Genomic DNA, 21,764 nt, shown 5'->3' with positions numbered 1-21,764 from the left:
CTGCAAACTGCAAAATCCTAAACAATGAAAACTATTATTCATAGGCAGTTAATTCTGGGCAGAGTACATTCTCTTTATTTTGGCTTTCTTTAAAACAAGAATAAAGAATCATTTGGTGAATAAAAATTACCTGTCTTTTTCAAGGAGTTATTTAAAAGATCATGAAACCTCAGTGCTAGATTTCTTAAGAGGCAGAATCCCCAAACCGATCACTTAAACTGACAAGACAATGATTATTTCAGTTACACTGAACTGTTTGAAAAGTACATAGAGACTTCTGTCTCCACCTGTAAGTAGCTTATAGCACACCTCTGCTTCTGAAAACTAGAAAAGCCTATTACACACACACACTAGAGGTCAGGAGAGAGCTGCCAAGGCAGCCAAGAATTCCATGTTTTTGCTGATTAATGATTTAAAAAGAGGCTGAGGGTTGCTGGGGGTGAGGGGTCTGGGGAGGGTGGCTGGGTTATGGACACCGGGAAAGGTACGTGCTATGGTGAGTGCTATGAAATGTGTAAGCCTGATGATCACAGACCTGTACCCCCGGGGCAAATAGTACATTATATGTTAATAAAAGTAATTTTTTTTTTTTTTTTAAAGAGGTTGAGAAGCCAAAGGGAAGACAACAAGGAAGGATGCCAGCAGAACTTCAGGTGATCTCAGAGAACTGGGAAGACAAAGAATGAGGTTTGGAGCTGGCAAGGCTGCCAGGAATTGGGAGCCCAAGATCCCAGAAGCAGAGAGAAATAAACCCCACACTCAGCACCAACTCCTCACTTAAGACATTTACTCAGTAAGATGTTAGGGCAAGAGGCTGATTTTCTTTCTTTCTTTCTTTCTTTTTTTTTTTTTTTTTTAAGATTTTATTTATTTATTTGACAGAGAGAGAGAGATCACAAGTAGGCAGAGATGCCGGCAGAGAGGGCAGAGAAGCAGGCTCCCCACTGAGCAGAGAGCCAGATGTGGGGCTCGATCCCAGGACCATGACCCGATCATGACCCGAGCCAAAGGCAGAGGCTCAACCCACTGAGCCACCCAGGCACCCAAGAGGCTGATTTTCCGACGAAGAGTAGCTGAAAGCAGAGCAAAGTTCAAAGTAAGAAACACCCCAGCTGTCAGCTGGTACCCCTGAAAAACTACTTTTTTTAGTAAGGGGGAGAAACGGGAACATGAAGTCTTACAAAGACTGCCAGCCAGCCTGGAACCCACTCGGTCCTGGTTACAGTCAGGCGATCTTCGCCTCCGCTGCCTGGCAGAGTACCTTCTGGAATCCTCTGCAGAGGAAGATCCTGGCAGAGTACCTTCTGGAATCCTCTGCAGAGGAAGATCCAAAATAGCTACAATCTTTTATATACAATGTCCAGCATTCACTCCGAGTTTACTAACCACACAAAGAAACAAAACATAAACAAACCCACAGGTAACCCAGATATTGGAATTGTTTAACACACACTTTAAAGTAACTGTGATGAAGATACTGAAAGAGTAGATGACAAGAATTACACCAAAGAACTCGAGTCTATAAAAATTAGTCAAGAGAATAGACTGAAAATACATGAAATAAAGTGAAATACATGAAATAAACTGAAAATACATGAAATAAAGTGAAATACATGAAATAAACTGAAAATACATGAAATAACTCAAGTCTATAAAAATTAGTCAAGAGAATAGAACTGAAAATACATGAAATAAAGTGAAATACATGAAATAAACTGAAAATACATGAAATAAAGTGAAATACATGAAATAAACTGAAAATACATGAAATAACCCAACAGATGCGTTTAACAGCAAAGGTAGAGAAAGCTGAAGAAAGATTAGTAAGCTGAAAGATAATTTTATAGAAAAAGTGTATGATGGGCATCATCCTACATCGTACCCATGAGTACCCAACTCTCTTTGAATAGTGATAAATTTACTTTGCTGCTGATAGTTTTAAACAGGCAACCTATTTTATAGGTAAAATTGCACCCTGAATTACAGAAGAAGATTTGAGGGGGGAAAAAAAAAGATTTGGGTTCAGGTCACACTTTCCTACTGGATGGGTGAATTTGGTTAAGTCAGTTAGTACCTCCAAGCTGGTTTCTTCAATGGTAAAGAAGGATACGCCTTGGTCAGAGGGTTAAGAGAAAAAAGGACAAATATCAAAATGTTCTATAAGTGCTATATTTATGGCATAAGCTGTGTATCCATTCTTCCTTTTCCTGGGTTCATAGCCCAGGTAGAAATTACATTGCGGTGTATTCCTAGCATACTCTGCAGAATATGCTCAGTTCAGTCCAACAGGAGAAATGATTTTTAACAAAGGACATTGTGCTCGCCAGGGCTTTGGTTCTTTCCTCTTCCAGTAGGTTGAAATGCAGATACAGCAATGACGGAGACCATTCAAGCAAGACAGCAGCCTAGGAGATGGCTGAACTCGGGGCCCTGAATGACCTCATGGTGGACAGCTGCCTAACCAGCTCAGATTGGCCAGCCTGTTGAATAAGAGATAAATAACGGTCCAGCTTATGTAGACCACTGTATATGAACATCTCTTTGCTACAAGCAGCTTAGCCTTTACCCAACTAGTGCAGTGCAAAACAAATGTAAACTGTCTACGAAAGGCAACACAATTCAATCTCAACAAGAGTATTACTTACACAAACATATATGCAGAAAACTCCCAATTATAAGTAGCTTTGAAAAACGAGAATAAGATGAAAAAGTTAATGTCTCCCTACTCCATCCCCCCAAGAAAAGTGTTCTGCTTCAAATACCTCCAGAGAGAAGCAGCATTAAAAAAAGATCGGAGTCTATTTACATGGAAGTCATTGTTAACTCTAGAAGCTGCTACAGAAGACTGGTACAAACAGAGGAGATATTTCCAATTAGGAAAGAATAAATAAAAAAGCAAAGAAAAGCACAGCTATAGACCAAGTATCTGAGAAGTTGGGCTGAAAAGGAAATACAAATGAAAGCCTAAAAAAAGGCATCCAGCAGTCAGTCCAAGGCTGTTGAAAGGTATCTGCATTTAGTACTCATGGGGGCAGGGGGGCGTACGGAAGATTTTCAATTATTTGGAGGTGGAGGGAAGGAAGTCAGTAAAGATGGAAATACCAAAGATGTCAGAAAAGACACAGACTTGGGTAGACAGTCGCTCTGAAGGCCAAAGAACCCAAGCTCAAGGTAATTGGCAACGATCTCCTCAGGCTGTTCGTGACTGTAAGCAGTCAGAACTTTGGGAATTGCTGTTCTGAGAGCGGGAGCTGGAGGAAGAACAAACTGACCCAGGCTAGGCCGCTCGGAACGAACGTCTCCGTTAACAATAACCAACCCCTGGAAGCCACTCCTAACATGGCCCGCCTACACTGGTTCGATCACAGCCCTGAGCCCCCCACAGCCATTTACACAGAAGTCAGCTCGTGACAACTAAAGCATTTTAAAAGACAAACATTACGGTACAGAGGTTCCGTGTTTGGTTAATGCCCACAGGGGAAATCACGCACCCCATCTAGGTTTCCTAATTATCTTGCTATAACCGCAGCAAACATACTCTTCAAAGTCTGTTGTGGCAGTGAGCTTCCCTCCTGCTGTCCTTTTAAGTGGACCCTGAGGAAAAATGGGGAGCAGCAGGGGGCAGGACTTCATGTAGGTGTGGGAAACGGCCACTCTTACGGAATAAGAAATTTGGATATATCCCTTCTCACCTGGGTCAGAAAGTCGGAGGGAATGCTGATTGACAGTGACTACTGATCAACAGAAACCCTGTTTTCTTTTTGTTAATGCAGAAGCATCAGACGTTGTACGATAATAGAAACACCAGCAAAGACTAAATACAAGGAAATAGTCAATGACATAAAACACTAGAGAAGTGTAACACGTGGGAAAATAAATGTCAAGTTTTGCATCCATAGTTTAAAAAAACACACAATACAAAAATCGGGCAAATGCTTTTAATTGTATTATTTCCTCACAACAAATTCATTACGAGATGTTAAGTTGCACCCGATGATGGAGAATACATGATTTTTAAATTAATTGGCTTTTTCCCTTTCTTCCTCTTGTACCTCTCCGCTTCCCCTTTCTCCTCCCAAACACAGATCTGGCGGTCACCAGCACTGGTGCGAATCTCCCTCCGTCATCATCACTAGAGCTGCTGCTGCTGGCATCTTGGTCCCTGGCAGGAGCAGGGGTCGCTGTGCTCTGCAGACCCGGGTGGCTAGCGGGTACCTCTGGGGCCGATCTCTCCTGTGGCACGGTCACTGAAGACACACACTCACAGTCCTCCCCTGAAGAGGTCCCAGATGACGGCGAGAGGCAGGCCCCCCCCAAAAATCCGCCACATTTACTCTCTTGCTTAGAATCTGAAAGCCTCTTTCTTTTCAGGCTTGATGACTCTTTCCATTTATTTGCTATGCTTCTCTTCTGGGTTTTTCCTTTTGCCTTATCAGGGAACTCAAAATCGTTCTCCATGGCAACAGACACTGCTTCTATTTCGCTGGCTGCTGCTTCTCTCTCTTTTCTCAGCATACATGTCACAGCTCTGTTAAGTCTCTGGCTCCTAATACCCTTAGCATCTTGTCTCTCCTGTTGAGCTAATCTAAAGAAAGAATCAATTCGGAGCTGCGTCTAAAAAAAAAAAATGAAATGAAATAATAAAAAAAAAAAGTCAGGCCAGTCAGTCAACTTTCTGAAGCATATCAAAGAGCTCTCCACCTTGAGTCACTAGCTTTGGATAACTCTCTCAGAGAATGTGCATTCCTCATCTCTCAAAAGCCAGATCTCTCCCCCAGGATTTACTGAAAATAAATTTTATTTCCTAGACCAGACTTGAAACCCTCCATCCACATCTCCAATAAGAACCCCCTTCCCAGGCACTCAGAGAGACGGTGAGGTGTTTTTCAGTAGACAAATGTGCCATCTTCTTTTGGAGCAGCACAATTTCATGGGGTCTGTTTCTAAATTCCACTCTTCCCTTCTCTTAAAAACACGGTCATCGTGTGGGTACATTGAGAAGACAACCGCACTGCATACTGGGACATGGTCATGCCCTTTGTTTAGCAAATCCACTTTTAGCAAGATGTTATTAAAATAATAGTTATATGTGAAGAAAGTTTTATGCCTAATGTTCATCACAGCATTATGTATGAAAACCTGAAAATCAAGGGTCCACTTAAGTGAACTGAACCCGTAAGTGAAATCTCTTTGATTCAATGTAATCTGGTCATTTGAAATTATGAGAACCATGCAATATACAGAAAAAAAAGTCTTATGTTAATAAGTACGAGGGGGGAGTTAGATCAAATTGTATTTATGTATGATAACAAATATATGTGCAAAGCAGGGGCGAAATTAAAGAAAATAAAGCTAAATGTTAATATCTGTGTCAGAAAAAGTAAATAATGGATCATTTTACTTCTCTTTTTTCACTTCCTAATTTTGGGGAAATAAATTTATATTAACTTCTTTAATGTAAAGGAAGAAACATATTACAAAAAAACTTATCTGAAATTAAGGAGTAATCAGTCACGAAGCCAATAAGCTTTCCTTGGCTATTGGCATACAATGGCTACATTATAGAAAGTCATCAAATAAGCAAAGGAGACTTTTTCAGAGAGGCCATCCACCTCAGTTTTATTTATGTTTTTTCTAAATTAACGAAACCTAATGATAATAGGTTTAAATATATGTTCTTCATAGGATATAGTCTGATTTCTACTAAGTGGTTTACCTGTACATACATTTTGGAGTTTGTTCCTGGGGTAGGAACATACTCACAGATAAAGCAAGACACAATTACCTACACCCACCTCACAGGACAGAGCCATACAAAGGCCTCATCTCTCCTCAAAAATCTCTCCTCAGGGCACCTGGGTGGGTCAGTGGGTTAAAGCCTCTGCCTTCAGCTCAGGTCAAGATCCCAGGGTCCTGGGATCGAACCCTGCATCAGGCTCTCTGCTCAGCCCTTCCTCTCTCTCTGCTTGCCTCTCTGCCTAATTGTGATCTCTGTCAAATAAATAAATAAAATCTTTAAAAAAAAAAAAATCTCTCCTGCCAATGTGCCATAGTGATGATAATTCATTTATAGAGTGAAGGCGCATTTGCACTTGAAGAGAATTTAATGATCAGGATTTGCTTTGGACTGGACACTTCCTGAACTTTTTTTAAAGGAAAATAGCTCTGAAAAACTAAAATAGTCAACCATAAACATCTCAGTATGCAATCCATTACTACCCTGTTTTTTTCAAAGTCAGAATAAACACTCACAGATCCTGAAGTCCAACCCTAAGAGTGAAATTGAGAAATGAAGATGAAGTGCCATTTCCCCTTCTTCTGTTCTCCTCTGTTCTCTTATCTAAAAGTGTAATAACTTTAAAATGTATGTTATATGCTCTAAAATAAAAGAGTAAAGGATCTTTAATAGCTGCCACTGGCAGTCTTTCTATGTTCACTCCTCACCCTGAACTTAGGAAAAGAGTTGATTACCTGCTGAGCGTTCAGTTGCTTCAATACTGGAAACAGAGACTCATCTGTCTTCGTCCTGTTCCACCCAAAATAACGCTGACAAAATATGCAGGCAGTTAAGGCTTCTACATGTTTTTAAAGATATTTAAACAAGTGATATATAAAAAGGTGCAAAAAACTCACCCATAATTCCATTCCCTGTATCTCTAAAGATTTTCATATTTATAAAGAATAAAGTGGTAAGAGAACAGAATGACAAATTACTGCAACATAATCCTGTGGCAGTGTCTCCTGTTCAATGTCCTCTAAGATAAGACATATCCAACTCTCATTTTTGGATATCAAAGATGCGTTATTCTGAGAAAAGGTTAACCTAGAATAAAAACAAGTTTCAGATATCATACATTCATACTTCAAGAGAAAAAAAACTGTAGTAGGACTAATACGATTGCAAACATTTAAGTATCTATCGAAATGATGATTTAAATATGCATGAAGGAACATATAAATAATAATAAAGAATAAAACTAATCATCTCTTCTATCCTTTCAGAATGAGTAATAATTAGTGGTTGTATCTATGCATGCTTATCACTACCTATTTCAAATAAAGATCCTTTCCCCCCTAAAGAGATTATTCATAATAGCTAAAACATGGAAGCAACCCAAGTATCTACCAAGAGATGAATGGATAAGCAAAATGGGGCATATCCACACAATTGAATATTATTCAGCCTTAAAAAAGAAGGACATTCTGACATGTGCTACAGCATGGATGAGCCTTGAGGACACTGTGCTCAGTGAATAAGCCTGACACAAAAGGACCAATACAGAACGATTCTACTGGTATGAGGTACTCAAATCCTCAAAACCTTGGAGACAGAAAGTAGACTTGTGGTTGCCAAGGGCTGAGGGGAGGGGATGGGGAGTTGTTGTCAAGGGGTCTAGAGCTTCAGTTCTTTTCACATGAAAAGAATGCGGATGGATGTAGTTACTGGTGATTGTTGCCCAACAATATGAAAATATTTAATGACACTGAATGGTACACTTAAAATGTTAAAATGACAAATTTTGTTATGTGTATTTTACCACCAAAACAAAACAAAACCCTAAGGAGAGAGAAAAAGGAGCATCTTAAACAAAGTATTAAGAAAAAACCGATCCAAGTGTTCCCTATGATTCAAACAAAACACATTATTTGGCTCAGTGCTCCTTTATGCTTTAAGGAGTAAAAGGATACTCTCTAATTTTGTCCAGATCCGGCTTCCCCCACAGAAATGCCCCCCTAGACTCATCCACCACAGGTTTGAGGTAAGCGTCTGCAACAGCTGGGTTGGGAAAGCCAGGTGTGAGCTGCAGCTTGCGCAATTTTTTTTTCACTTTGGTATCATAGGGGTTAGGTCTTATCTTCTTATTTTTTTGAGCTTCATGCCACCACTCTCTATAAGGCAAAGGAGACGAGACTTCATGACATTATGGCAGATGTGCTGCAGACCAACGGCCATGCTTGGAAGGTGTAAACTGAAGCCCCAGAACAAATCCCATGAGCCACAGAGTAACCACGGCAAACACCGATGCGAGCTTACTCTGCGCCTGGCTCCGTGTCAGCTGTCATACACCCCGATCATCACCCGAGCCCAGTCCTACCACCGGCCTCACCCCACAGAGAAAGAAACCCACCCCAAGCACAAGTCACCATCTGCTCAAGATTTCACAGCTGGCACTGGCGTGGTCAGACCCTGAGAATCACCCTCAGAGCCCACAACTTCTCTGGGGCTCTTTTCTCACCAGGAAAATGAGGTCAAATATCTGTAACATTTACCTCAAATCAACTACAATAATAGACCCAAGAATATTTAATAATATGTAAAAATACCAAGAACATCATGTCATATCTTAAAAATGCAGAACATGATTCTACAGAAAGTAAAATCTCAATTTTGGAGAAGATGCATATATGTAAAGAAAGAAAAACAGACAAAGCAATTTAAAATAATAAAAGCAACGACAACTATTATTTTACTGTGTTAGGCAGTGTTCTAAGCAAGGATACAACTGTTCATTTTCTTCTTTATATTTTATTACGTTTTCAGTTTTTCCATTGTGAGCAGAAATTACTATGGCAAATTAAAGATAGCCGCACATTCTGTGCTCCTCCTCCCATCCAGAAGTGGGGCCCATGTCCCCTCCCTTGAGCCGGGTGGGCTCTGAGATGGAGGAAGGGAAGCTGTGCCAGGTCTTCAGAGCCTGCGGTTTCCACATCCAGAACCTTAGAATATCTGCCTCGGAAGCAGCTGACATGCTGTAACGAAGCTCCAGCTGGTGAGGGGGTCCAGATGGAGGGGTCCGAGGCCCCGCCCACAGTTCTGGCTGCGCTCCGGGCTGACGTCAGCACCCCTGGCCAAACACGTGGTCCCTCACCAGCGGATCCTCTAGCCCAGCTGAGCTGCCCCCAACAAACACGGAGCCTGACGAGACGTGCCCACGCAGCGTCGCCAAACTGCAGATTCACAGGCAAAACCAATGACTGCTGGAAGCCACTGAGGTTTAAAGTATCTTATAATGCGGCAAGAGATAACCAGAAAAATTAATACAATTAGGAAGAATGAACAGCATAAAGTTAAAAACAAAGAAAACCCTCACTAATCAATGCATTCACGAAACGTTAAAAAGAACAAAACTCTCTCTCTCTTCTCTCCCTCTCTCTCTGTCTCTCGTTGCTCTGCTTCACGTACTTGGGGGTATCGGACACAGACTCAGATGTGCTCGGTCTCACCTCACCGATACAGGAGCGCCACCTAGCATTGTAAAAGACTAACTGCAGTCTTCACGGCAGCATCAAAAGGCAAAAAGGAACTCAGATCTATCTTCCATCAGTTTTACAATACCGTCTCCAGGAGTGCACTAACAGAACACCTATCATTCTCACCTACTCTCTTGGAATTTCCATCTTCGCGACAAGCAAGCAGGATTGTCAGCGAGGACGACCAGCACAACATGCCCAGCATTCATCGCACTGAGAGAGTCTCCGCCTCCACACAGCAGGAGGGCCGGGCACTGCCATAAAGATGAAAGATGGCATCTGCCGACCAGCTGAGCTGTGGGGGACACGACAGGGAGTAGGAGCGACTGTGCTTGGACTGAAGGATCTGTGCCCTGGCCAAGTCAGTGGGGTGACTATGTTCTGTCCCAGTTCTTTCAGGCTTATCTGAGCATTTGGGCCCAGTGTTTTCGGATCTCATTTCCCCCAGGAGAACCCAAAATGTTCTATGAAATCTCCCCTAATTCAAATGTTGGTAGTCAGTTCACAGTGAAGGCTCCACAGACGAGTGCACTGTGCAGGCCTAACCAAACACAGCTGGGCTGAATTCAGCGGGCAGGTCCAGCGTAGCTCCACCTAAAAGGGGGGTGACGAGCCAGAGTCTAGCTAGGGGAAAGGGAAAGCAGAAAAGAAAGCAAGGAAACAGTCTCAATTTCACTGCTCTTCCACCTCTCTTCCTGCTCTCTAACTACGCATCTGTCTTCACGTTCCCGAGCCATGCACGGCTCCAGCTACTCCTGTCTGCCAGCCACCAGCTGGACAGCCAGAGCAGAAACGGCTAAAATGTAAACCACTCAACTAACAACAAATGAGCAACAACTGTTGAGAGAAAAGAAATAGGGCATAAGTAGGCATTCACTCTACCAGAAATGCAAATTTTCAACAAACAAGAAAATTTAGGACATCAAATTGAAAATCTAAATACATTTATCCTAAAACAATAATCAGATAAGAACCCAAAGATACGTCTCTGAAGACACTCAAATCATGTTTGTTCAGACTTAAAAAACAGAAATAACAATAGGCATATGACTAATCATGATACATCAAAAGACTACTATGGAGTCATTCAAAACTGTTACTCATCTATACATTGTTGGTAGTATGCCTTGTTCTATCACCACATGAGTTACAGGTAACATAAAAAGTATATGGCATCATCCCATTCTTAAAAAAAGAAACAATACACACTTGCATAAGTAAAGACGTATACATATATATGTTTAATATAATATAAGCGTACACTATACATAGAAAAGTCTAAAATTATATAAACCAAAATGTTAACTGTAACCATCTTTTTAATTCATATTTCATAATTTTTCTATTATTATTTATACAATAAAGTTATTTGTAGCTTTTCAAGTTATTTAAATACCATGACCTACGAGCTACCCAATAACTTACTGCCACTGTATTATTTCCTCAATACTATGAAAATTATGAGGAAAGAGAGAAAGAAAACATAAAATAAATATATTGGTATGTGTGCTACAGCTGGAGAAGAGCAAACATTAAGACCACTTCTGCATTTAAGTTTTAATTGTAGTAACTGATTCTTATACCAGAACATCTGAGAATTTTCCAGACACAGGAGATACAACTGGAAAGAACTTCAAAGAATCATTAAATCAACTCCTATCAACTAGTATCTCATGACAAGTTGGTGGTTAGAAAGTACCATCAAAACCTTGTGAGTAGCCTAAAAACCTCTGAACTGTGAAATTTATGGTAGGTGACTTACATTCCAATTTTTTAAAATGCCATGGAGGACAAACCTTAAGACAGAACTCCTTCCATAGACATCCTCGTGAATACCACTGTCCCAGAACCTTCCTAACTGAAGTGCACCCCAAGGGCAGCGGAATGGTGGGCTCGGGTGGGATGCACCAGCACTAAACACATCCGAGTACATGCAGCAACAAAGGGACAGCAGGACACAAGGTAAAGTTCTTAACATTCTATTTCCATGCCCCTTCTGGCCCCTCTTTCAGCCCCTCAACACATGGAAGTACAGGGATGTGTTTGCTTCTCTGGCTCCCCACGAGCGTGGAGCTCCTTGAGAATGCAGCCTACGGCTTAGTCAACTTTCCTACCCCAGCCTAGCAGGGCGTCTGACACATAGCAGTTACTCACTCAATCTCTGAATGAATGAAATGAGATTTCCACTTGCCTATGAAATCCCACAGACCAGTCTATGTACCCTTGAACTAGGATAAGCCTAGTGCCTCTAAAAAAAATTGTCTCTGATTTCACTGAAGTCTAGAAGAGGGAAAACAAATTTGGTAACCCTATCAATTCTGGTGATTTGTGACAGTTCATGATGCAAGTAATAGTTCTGTTTTAAACTGGGTATTTTTTTTAAAGATTTATTTATTTACTAGAAAGAGAGAGAGAGCAATAGAGTGTGCCTGCCGGTTCCAGGGAGAGGAGCAGAGGGAGAAGAGAATTCCAAGCAGACCCTCATGCTGAGCACTAAGCACGAAGCCCAATGTGGACTTAATCGCACAACCCCAAGACCATGACCTGAGCCAAAACCAAAAGTAAGACACTTAACTGACTGTGCCACCCAGGCACCCTAAATTGGGTATTTACATAAACACCTGAGTTAAAGAAATGAAGAAAGAACTTACGAGAATTTAAGCAGAGGTTCCAGGCCAGGTCCAGGGAATTCATTGAGAATTTCCATGGCTGTAACACAACCTACAGTTGGTATTCCTTCTGTATAATCACTTCCAAGCAAATAGGCCAAATTTATTAATTTGTTTCGGTCTAATCCTAGAAAAGTAAAAACATTTTATATTTTTTAAATTTTTATTAGAACACACCAAGCAAAATTTTGCCTCTGGGCCTTTACACTCTCCAGGCCCTTTGTCTGACATGCTCATCCCTAGGGTATGTACAACACTCATTACCTCTTTTCCTTAGGCCCTAGCCCAAAAATAACCTATTAGTAAAGACTTTCCTGACCACAGCTCCATATACAACAGCACACACACTTTCTGTGACTGCAGGTCACCCTCTCCTGTTTTCCAGCTTTTTTTCTACATGGATTATGTTTATTATTTCCTTTTCCTACAAGACTTGTATTCTCCCATTTCCCCACTGCCAAGAACGAGAACTGGCATACAGGAATCACACGATATGTATTTGTTAGATGAATGGGAAAAAAAAGAATCACTGCCAGAAACACCACCATGGGGCCATGGAGCTCGTGACTCCAGCAGGACTGACTCCACCTGCCTCCTCTCTCCACCACCTTTGGTTTACTCCAGAGATCTAGGATAACTGGTCAAAGTCTAAGCAGGTCAGGTAATTAATTCTGCAGGAAACCCCTACATATTTCTAGGGTTTTAATTTCTTAATTCTAATTTAAAAATCCTATTCCTCTCTAGAAACAAAAGATCACTTACATGAGAACGGTAGAGACCTACCATTTCCCAATTAATACATCAAATGAGTTCCTTGGAAAGGAAAAAATTCATAATACAAATTCTAAAGGTAAATCTCATAAAGTAATCATACTCTGAAGTCTTACCCAGTTGGTTGTGAAAGTCCACATACTGGTAATACTCTACAAACTTGTTTTTATTAAAAAAGTTTTTATAGACATGCCGTGCTCCAAACAGCCAAATATCACTATCATCAGTGATTGTTCCAGAAGTCTGATCGGTCAGATCCAGGATGGCGCACTGTGCCTCTGCTTCCATGGGAGCTTCGATGTAGGGAATGCCAAACAGGCGAAGAAGTTCCTGGAGAGTAAGAGACACGCTGTGACCCCCGTGAAATGTGGGAAATGGGCCTTGACCAGAAATGGGAGCAGTGTTGCACACATTTCACTGAAGACATGCCGTTAGGGAATCAGATTAAGTAAAACCAGCAGTGGGAATTGCAAAAGGAGGCCTGGCTGGTACACCTACCTGGCTTTCCAGGAACATCTGCCCCGTCACAGTAGCAGCAATCCGTTCTTGCTGCTGTTTTTGTGCTTCCAGCGAATTCTGCTGTGTTAACAGGCTGCTTTCCAGAGTTTCCAGCTCCTCCTGCAAAATAAATTTCATCTGTAGATCATTATATTAATGATCCAGTTGAACTCATTTGTTACAAAAAGCCTGCATTTAGTCTGACTCAATTACCAAATAAGCGTTCCTCCTTATGAAATTTCCCACTTGGATTTCTGAGCAAGTCTTTAATATCTTCAAAGTTCCCTCACAAAATCACCCATGTTTTAGTTTAAACAAATTGAATTTAAGAAAACACAGAGTGAGGGACACCTGAGTGGCTCAGTCCATTAAGCATCATCTGCCTTCAGCTCAGGTCATGATCCCAGAGTCATGGGGGCTGGGCTCCCTGCTCAGCAGGCAGCCTGCTTCTCCCTCTGCCAGCTGCTCCTCCTGCTTATGCTTTCTCTCACTCACTCTCTCTCAAATAAATAAAATCTTAAAAAAAAAAAAAAAACACACAAAAAAAGAGTGAGATACCACTTCCCACCCACTAGAGCAACTAGAATCAAAAGGACAGATACAAATAAGTGTTGATGAGAATGTGAAAAATTGGAACCCTTATATACTATTGGTGGAAATGGTGCAGCCACTTTGGAAAACAGTCTGACAGGGACTCAAAAGGTTAAACACAGCTACCTGTAACCCAGTAATTCTATTCCTAGGTGTATACCAAAGAGAAATGAAGATATATGTCCATCCCACAAAAACTTGTACATAGATGTTAATAGCAACATTATTCGTAATAGCCAGAAAGTATAAACAACCCAAATGTCCATTAAATGATGACTGAATCAAATATGGTACCTATCCATACAATGGAATACTATTTGGCAATAAAAAGAAATAAAGGACTAACACATGCTACAACATGGATGGACTTGAAAACATTCTAAGTGAAGGAGCCAGAAAAAAAGGCCACAGGTTGTATTATTCCATTTATATGAAATGTCCGGAAAAGACAAATCCATAGAAACAGAAAGAAGATGAGTCGTCGAAGAGGTGGAGAGGAAGGTACAGGGAGTGACTGCTAATGGGTACCGGGCTTCTTTTTCAGGTGATGGAAATGTTCTAAGATTGTGATAGTTGTATGACTCTGTGAATTACACTAAAAGCTATGAATTGTAAAAAATAAAATGTCAATTTCTATAGTCTTAAAAATATTAAATACTTGGAGATAAATCTGACAAAGGATGTGTAAGATTTGTACACTGAAAACTGCAAAACACTGAGAAAATTTTAAAAGATCTGGATAAATCAGGACATATCCTGTGTTAGAGGATCAGAAGATACAGTGTTGCTAAGATTTAATTCTTAATTAATTCATGTGGAAATGCAGAGGATTTATAAAAGTGAAACAACTTTGAGAAAAACAAAGTTGGAAGATTCACACTCCTTTTGTCTTGTTTCAAGAATTAACGTAAAACTACAGTATGTAATGTGTTTTGAGTTGATTTTGGTGTATCATACACAGCACCAAAGTTGCCTTTTTTTCCTAGCACCACGGCAAAGACTCTCCTTCCTCCATTCAACTGCCTTTCTAGCATTGTTGAAAATTTGTTCACCATATATGCATGGATCCATTTCTGTACTTTCTATTATGTTCTATTGATCTATTTGTCTATCTTTATGCCAAGAGCAAACTGTCTTGATTACTGTTGTTTGCTTCTGCTGCAGGACTCTTATTTTGTTCTAGTGATCTATGTATCCATCCTTTAGTCAATATCATACTCTCCTAATTACTGTTATCTTTATAGTAAATCTCAATATCAGGTAGTATAAGTTCTCTAAATTTTTTCTTTTTCAAATTTGTTATGACTACTCTAGCTTCCTTGCTTTTCCATGTAAATTTTAGAATCAGCTTGTTAATATCTATCATTGGTTTTTTATTGGAATTCCATGAATCTATGGATCAGTGTGGGGAGAATTGATATCTTAATACTGTATCTTCCCACCCAAAACCACATCTATTTAGGTCCTCCCTGATTTCTAGCATCAAGTGTTTTATAGTTTTGAAATACAAATCTTTCACATATGTCGTAAGCCCTACATATAAGTATTTTATGCTTTTAGGTGGTATTGTATGTGGTTCTTTCTGTGGATTGAATTGAGTTCCCCCAAAATTTCTATGTTAAAACCCTAACCCCAAATGTGATTGCATCTGGAGATGGTGTCTTTAGGAAGTAATTAAGGTTAAATGAGGTCATAAGGATGGAGCCCTAATCTAAAAGGACTGTAGACTTATGAAAGAAAGATATCTCCTTCCTTCCCATCCTACCCTCTCCCCCTCCCCAGCACCTGAGGGCGGCAGGAAGGCAGCCATCTGCAAACCAGAGAGCTCTCACAGGAATCAAATGAGCCTGCACCTTGATCGTAGACTTCCCAATCCCCATAATGATGAAAAAATAGTTAAGGAAAAAAAAAGCATGCAAAAAGCTAATAAATGTTCAACCAGTAACTCCTTAAAGCTCAAAAGCTATCTAACTCGGCTCTTTTTTAGCAGTAGGTTAAGACTTGATCTCATATTGTTACCAAATTAATATCTTGCCATTCATTGAGTGAACTGTCTGTGTCTTTTTCAGCTTCTTCATGTGGCTCCACATCCAAAGCCTCTCTTCCAGAGCTGTGTCTTAGGAGGCCCTCAGAGTCACCAGTGGCTTCTTCCTTCTTAGTTCCTATCAGTTCTTCTTCATCTTGTGTGGAGGGAGATTTAGAAGCTTCATGTAATTCAGCTTGAAGTTCATCATTACTAATTATACTCTGTACTTCGATGAAACTTCCTGTACCAAAATAACAAGGTCACTTTGTTTATAAGTGAAACATTAAAATTATCCCCAAATCACTGAGAGCATTCCAAAGTACCCTGAAAAGTGTTTGACCCCCAAAAGATCTGAATTTACTAGAAAACATGGAAGGGTAAAACATTACTATTAAATAAATTTAATATAAATGCCTGTAACTTCAAGACTTTTCCATTAAACTGGCACTACCTTTAAAGTTAGGAAGCAAGCTTTCAAAGATCTGCATAAAAGCTTTATACAAATACAAGTTAACTAATATTGTTTCAGAGTTCAAAAAGGAGAATTATCAGAGGATGTAAACAGTCATGTAGGTTGTTCTATGTTCTTATGCTATTTTACTATGAACATAGCAAAGAATAAAGCGGTGAATTAGTGTAAAGGATCTGAATAAGTACTCAGGAGAAATAGCTCTTCTTTTCCACCTTCCTTCCCTCCTCTCCTGTGTCTTGTCTTGTCTTTAAAAAAAAAAAATTGATTCCCTTTTTTTTTTTTTTAAAGATTTTATTTATTTGACAGACAGAGATCACAAGTAGGCAGAGAGGCAGGAAGAGAGAGAGGAGGAAGCAGGCTCCCTGCAGAGCAGAGAGCCCAATGTGGGGCTCGATCCCAGGACCCTGGGATCATGACCTGAGCCAAAGGCAGAGGCTTTAACCCACTAAGCCACCCAGGCGCCCCTGATTCCCTTCTTTTGCTTCAGGTGGAGGAGCATGAATTTCAGGATACAATCAGGACAGAGTGGGCTGGAGATCTGAGTGGGGACTGGGGCCAAGGAGATAGCCAGGACCAAGGAGAACACCAATGGGACCAGGAGATGGTTACAAATTAAGAAAGAATAAGTAATAAGTCAATATATTAGGACAATGGTAGTAAGGTTTCTCAGTGTTAGGAAGGAAAATTGTAACAAAAGTGGAGGCTAAAAGGAAATCTGTGATGTTGGATTGGAATCAGTATCAGTACAAACTCAATAGATTTTTATATATGGAACATTTATACATAAATATGTATTTGTAGAGAAGTAAATACAGGTGGGTGTGTGCACATGTTTGTGGGTATATACATAAATATACTTCCTGGCTCTGTCCCTGCGAGGGCCTGAAGCAATGACACCCCAGTACCAGTGAGCACACTCAGGGACCAGATCTTGGTTTCTAAACATCATGCTCTATTGCAGGGAACTAGAGCTGGATCCAGGGACAGGGCAGGGCAGGGCAAGAATAAGATAAATCTGGAACATCTTGACCAGAAAGTAAAGAAATGCTCAACATATAAGGGGGAATTGTCAAGTCCCAGAAGCCAGCCTGAAGAGGGGCCCCCACTGACCAAAGCCAGGACAATTCCAACCATAAAGTACAAAAGCATCATAAATCACTAAATAAAATACGAATTCTTGAATCCACATGATATAAAAAAGTAGTAAACAGGGAAGAGGGGAAGAACTTCTTATAAGAAGATGTAAACTGAAAAATATATAAGGAATAATGGAACTAGAAAACTGCCATTTGGCAACCACCATAGTGATCATTTATTTAGGTAAAAATCATCAATGAATGCTAAAATAAGTGGACAAAGGTTTGCTCAGGAACAACATATTTACACAGCCTTTCCATAAAATACTAATTACAAAGAGGAAATGGCAACTTTAGAATGAAGAAACTCAGCAGACATCAGGAAAAAAGTTAGCTTGTGTGTGTGTACAAGCAATTCTTGTTATTCACAGCAGTGTGTTCTATAAAGTCATTGTGAACAATGAATCCACATATACGTCCTTGTTCATAGAATAAATATATTCATAATCATAAATCCTACAAACAACTCATCCTGGTAAATTCTAACTTCTTTATTTTATAAAGGAAAAAATGAGATTTGGGAGTGTTAAAGAGACTTGCCTGAGGCTGCCCCACCAACCAACAGGTAACAGAATTGGGATTCAAACCCCATCCAATTAACCCAAGCCAGAGTTTCTTGATCTAGACCGCACTGCTCTCTCCCATATTCACCTTCTGGTCACCTCAGTGGGATAGCTAAAACACAAGGCAGAGTGACACCTTGCTCAACCTTAGCTGGGAGCAGTACTGGCAATTCAAGCTTCTAGCCACTTTACTCAGGTCCATGAATGACCACAAAGATATTACTTCTGAGTATTGATTCTGGGGTTATAAATAAATTTCAATAAGTAGGCAATATCACAAATAAGAATAATCTGAATAATGAGAATCTGAATAATTCTCTGAATTGACTATATAGAAGTCTGTATAGTGGGGTGCCTGAGTGGCTCAGTGGGTTAAAGCCTCTGCCTTCAGCTCAGGACATGATCCCAGGGTCCTGGGATTGAGCCCCACATCAGGCTCCCTGCTCTGAGAGGAGCCTGTTTTCTCCTCTCTCTCTCTGCCTGCCTCTCTGCCTACTTGTGATCTCTGTCTGCCAAATAAATAAATAGAATCTTTAAAAAGAAAAAAAAAGTCTGTATAGATGTAAATATACAGTAAACATGTACATGTATATAAATATGTATAAAGAGCTATGATAAAGAAAACATGGTAAAATGCTAGCCATTGAGGTACTGGGTGAAGGAACCAGAATGTTCTGTAATATTCTTTCAACTTTATTAAATAATTTGTAATTATTTCAAAACAAAAAGTTAAAAAAACTAGAAGACTCACTTTTACCTTTTCCAACTGATACTCCCCCCTTTAAAAAAAACAACAAAGAACCAGCTGTGTGCCCTTGGGAGAGTCATTTCACCTTTCTGGGCTCCTAGTTCATCATCTGAACAAAGCGGGAACTAGACTACACTGCAGGATCTCCGTTCCTGGAGATGTGAAACTCTACAGGAAGTTCTGTATCTCTGGAAGAGCACAAGCACCTACCATCAGATTCACTTTCTTCAGAGTCTATTTCCATTGGCTCCATGGACTTTGGAACTGAAATTAAGTCCTGGTCTACAGAGTCCATTGTCTCATGTTCTTGGATGGTTTTCAGGAAATTCTCATTCTCTTTAGAATTAAAGGATACTGCATTTTCCAAGTTACTTATTATCTCTGAAGGGATACTTTGTGTATTACTCATTTCTTGCAAACTGACAGTGTCAATGATTTCAGAAACATGATTTTTTTCACCTTCTGTTTCATCATCAGTTGAAAGAACAGAGGAATCATATTTGCCACCTGATGGACAAAGGTCTGGTTGTAGCTCAGGCTCTTTGGTGTATGTTTCATTCCTTGATACAGAACTTGAACGCATCGAAGGTACTGGTGTCAGTTCTCTCCCACTCTGGAGCCCAGGTGCATCGCTGTGCATCACCACTGTGCTTTCTGAAGGAATGGGGTCTTTTCTCCCCTTAACGGTAGACTCACAGCTTTTCTGAAAGGCTTCACTCACCACACGAATAAGTGACATTTCTTCTTTTGGAACACTAGATTCACTGCCTGGACAGAAGACGGGAAGGGACAAATGAGCTGAGTCTGCCAGCCTCCTGCTGGTGTCAGGGCTGGTTTCATGAGCAGAGTTCACATGGGTCAGATGGGGTCCTGCTGGCAACAGCATTCCTTCTCCACCTCCTTCTTTAAGGCCTTCAACAGCTTCTTCGTGGCAACTGTTCCCAAGCAGCGTTTTCACTGCTGACCCTCCTATCTGCACGTCATTTCCAGCATGTGCTTCCATGTCTTCATCATCGTCGAGAACCTTCTGAATAGCTAAGAGAGTAAGCGGGGACACAGGTGCATTCTTCACATCAGACTGCTTTTGATTCTCACTCTCCTGCTCCTCTTCTGAGCTGCTTCCCAGCATGGCAGCCTGCATAGCCAGGGAAGTTCTTGGAGAAGGAGGGGTAGCGGCAGGCTCCTTCTCTGGCTTCAGTGCCTCACATGGAGATGACTTCACGTCAGACAACCAGCTGCGCATTTTGCTGGAAGAAGGAAGAGACTCTGAACCCACCTCTGCAACTTTCTTAGCTTGAATACCTTAAGAAAAATTAAAACATTTCTCATTATGTAGTTTTACAGTGAAACAACATACTTCTAATAAGATGAATAAAAGAACACTGGTTCTCATGCAGGAAGTTATAAATTTTCCTTTAAACGGCACTAAGAGTTAATTTGTTATTTAATTTTAAAGTAGGTTTGTACATGAGCACTGAGTAATGTACAGAATTGTTGAATCATTATATTGTAAACTTGAAACTCATATATAACACTATATGTTAATTATACTGGGAGTAAATAAATAAATTTTAAATAAATAATAAAAACAAAGAGGGTTGGTACAACAGCAGGTAACCCATTAATAGCTATATATATAGCTTTATTATTACATAAGTAGGGTGATAGCTCCTAGAATTCAGAGACACAACCTATTTTTGGTTTTTAACCATTAGGTAAGTGATGGTACTAAATACCTCTTATTAAGATGTAATGTGAAGTATCTTCAGAGACTACTCTCCTTGACTCTACCTCCTTCAAAAAGCCCCCTTCCTCTTCATATTGCCTTTGGATTTGTCCTGACTGTTGCTGATTCATTTCCTTTTGGACATTTTCTATGTGTTGGTTTAGGTAGTTTTTTTTAAGCAAGCCTTTGAGCTGATATTGTGAAAAGTCATTAGACTCCTAAAATAAAATAAATGAAATTATTTTTTTGTATTAAATACAGATAATATTCCCACATAGATAACATTCCCAAAGGATGAAGGAACAAAAGCAACTGATTTTTTTTCCACTGGAGACGTTTTCATATTATAACAGTAAAATCTGAAACTAGGAAAAAACTGTAGCTGCCTTATTAAAAAATAACCTTTAAAACAAAAAGACTTAGGCAAAAGAAATCATGGATAATGTTTGTGACTTATCATTTACTCAAAAAACATTTATTAGGCAGTAATGCATACCAGCACTGTGACATTTTGATTATAGCTTAATAAACAGACAACCTTCTGGAATGCAAGTAAATATGCAAGTAAAGTGGGGCGCCTGGTGGTCCAGCTGGTTGAGTGTCCAATTCTTGGTTTCAGCTCCAGTCATGATTTCATGGGTTGTGAAATCTAGACAAGCTCCACACTCGGGGCGGGTAGTCTGCTGGAGGATTCTCTCCCTCTGCCCCTTCCCCCTGCTCATGCTCTCCCACATGCACTCTCTAATAAATAAATAAATCTTAAGAAAAATATATCCAAATAAAGTGCCTAGCACAGTCCTTGACCCATAAAGACACCTAATAATTCATAGCAATCACAATTATTAATGATAATCATTAACATTTATAAAGCATTTGCAATGAAGGCATTCTTCTAGGAGCTTTTATGTGTATTATCCCATTTCATTTCAACCACCCCATGAGACATATGTCATTATTTCCAGTCTACAAATGAAGAAGCTGAGAAAACAAGTTAACTAACCTCCCTAGAGTTACAAGGCTAGTAAGTAGTAGATGTGGAATCAAAAACAGGTTGCCAATCCTACACTGCTTCTATTGCTATAAGTTATTACTTACCATCATTACTATTCTCAATATTGATTTGCCCAGTGTACGATGATACAAAGGTCCAACATGAATGACTCAGACATTGCCTTCCCTATCAGAATTATAGGTTCCATGGGCTGCTAAGCCACACTACCCTCTTCCTTACCATCTACCGATCCCAAGCTCCATGGTGATGGGGAGAGAAAAGGCAGCAAATCATTAGGGACCATCTCCCTTCTTCCCATGC

At 40.1% G+C, this 21,764-nt stretch overlaps 1 protein-coding gene across 2 annotated transcripts in view; it reads right to left on the bottom strand.

The window, feature by feature from the left end:
• Window positions 1-3,930: 3,930 nt before the first annotated feature.
• Window positions 3,931-21,764, bottom strand: part of LOC111146884 (ERCC excision repair 5, endonuclease) — a 29,749-nt gene continuing 11,915 nt past the window's right edge. The window contains exons 7-15 of one of the 2 annotated variants that reach the window (XM_022502603.1): window positions 20,463-20,670; window positions 18,937-20,028; window positions 15,801-16,048; window positions 13,191-13,310; window positions 12,809-13,022; window positions 11,904-12,048; window positions 7,690-7,890; window positions 6,472-6,556; window positions 3,931-4,614 (exon numbers count right to left, since the gene is read on the bottom strand). In XM_022502603.1, the coding sequence (XP_022358311.1) occupies window positions 4,015-4,614; window positions 6,472-6,556; window positions 7,690-7,890; window positions 11,904-12,048; window positions 12,809-13,022; window positions 13,191-13,310; window positions 15,801-16,048; window positions 18,937-20,028; window positions 20,463-20,670 (2,913 nt within the window). In that variant the 3' untranslated portion in view covers window positions 3,931-4,014. The remainder of the gene's footprint in view (window positions 4,615-6,471; window positions 6,557-7,689; window positions 7,891-11,903; window positions 12,049-12,808; window positions 13,023-13,190; window positions 13,311-15,800; window positions 16,049-18,936; window positions 20,029-20,462; window positions 20,671-21,764) is intronic. The other variant, XM_022502604.1, reaches the window with a different exon arrangement.

Source organism: Enhydra lutris, unplaced genomic scaffold (assembly GCF_002288905.1).
Source record: "Enhydra lutris kenyoni isolate GAN:26980312 unplaced genomic scaffold, ASM228890v2 scaffoldscaffold15, whole genome shotgun sequence".
Taxonomy (NCBI): domain Eukaryota; kingdom Metazoa; phylum Chordata; class Mammalia; order Carnivora; family Mustelidae; genus Enhydra; species Enhydra lutris.
This window is presented reverse-complemented; position numbering and strand designations above follow the sequence as displayed.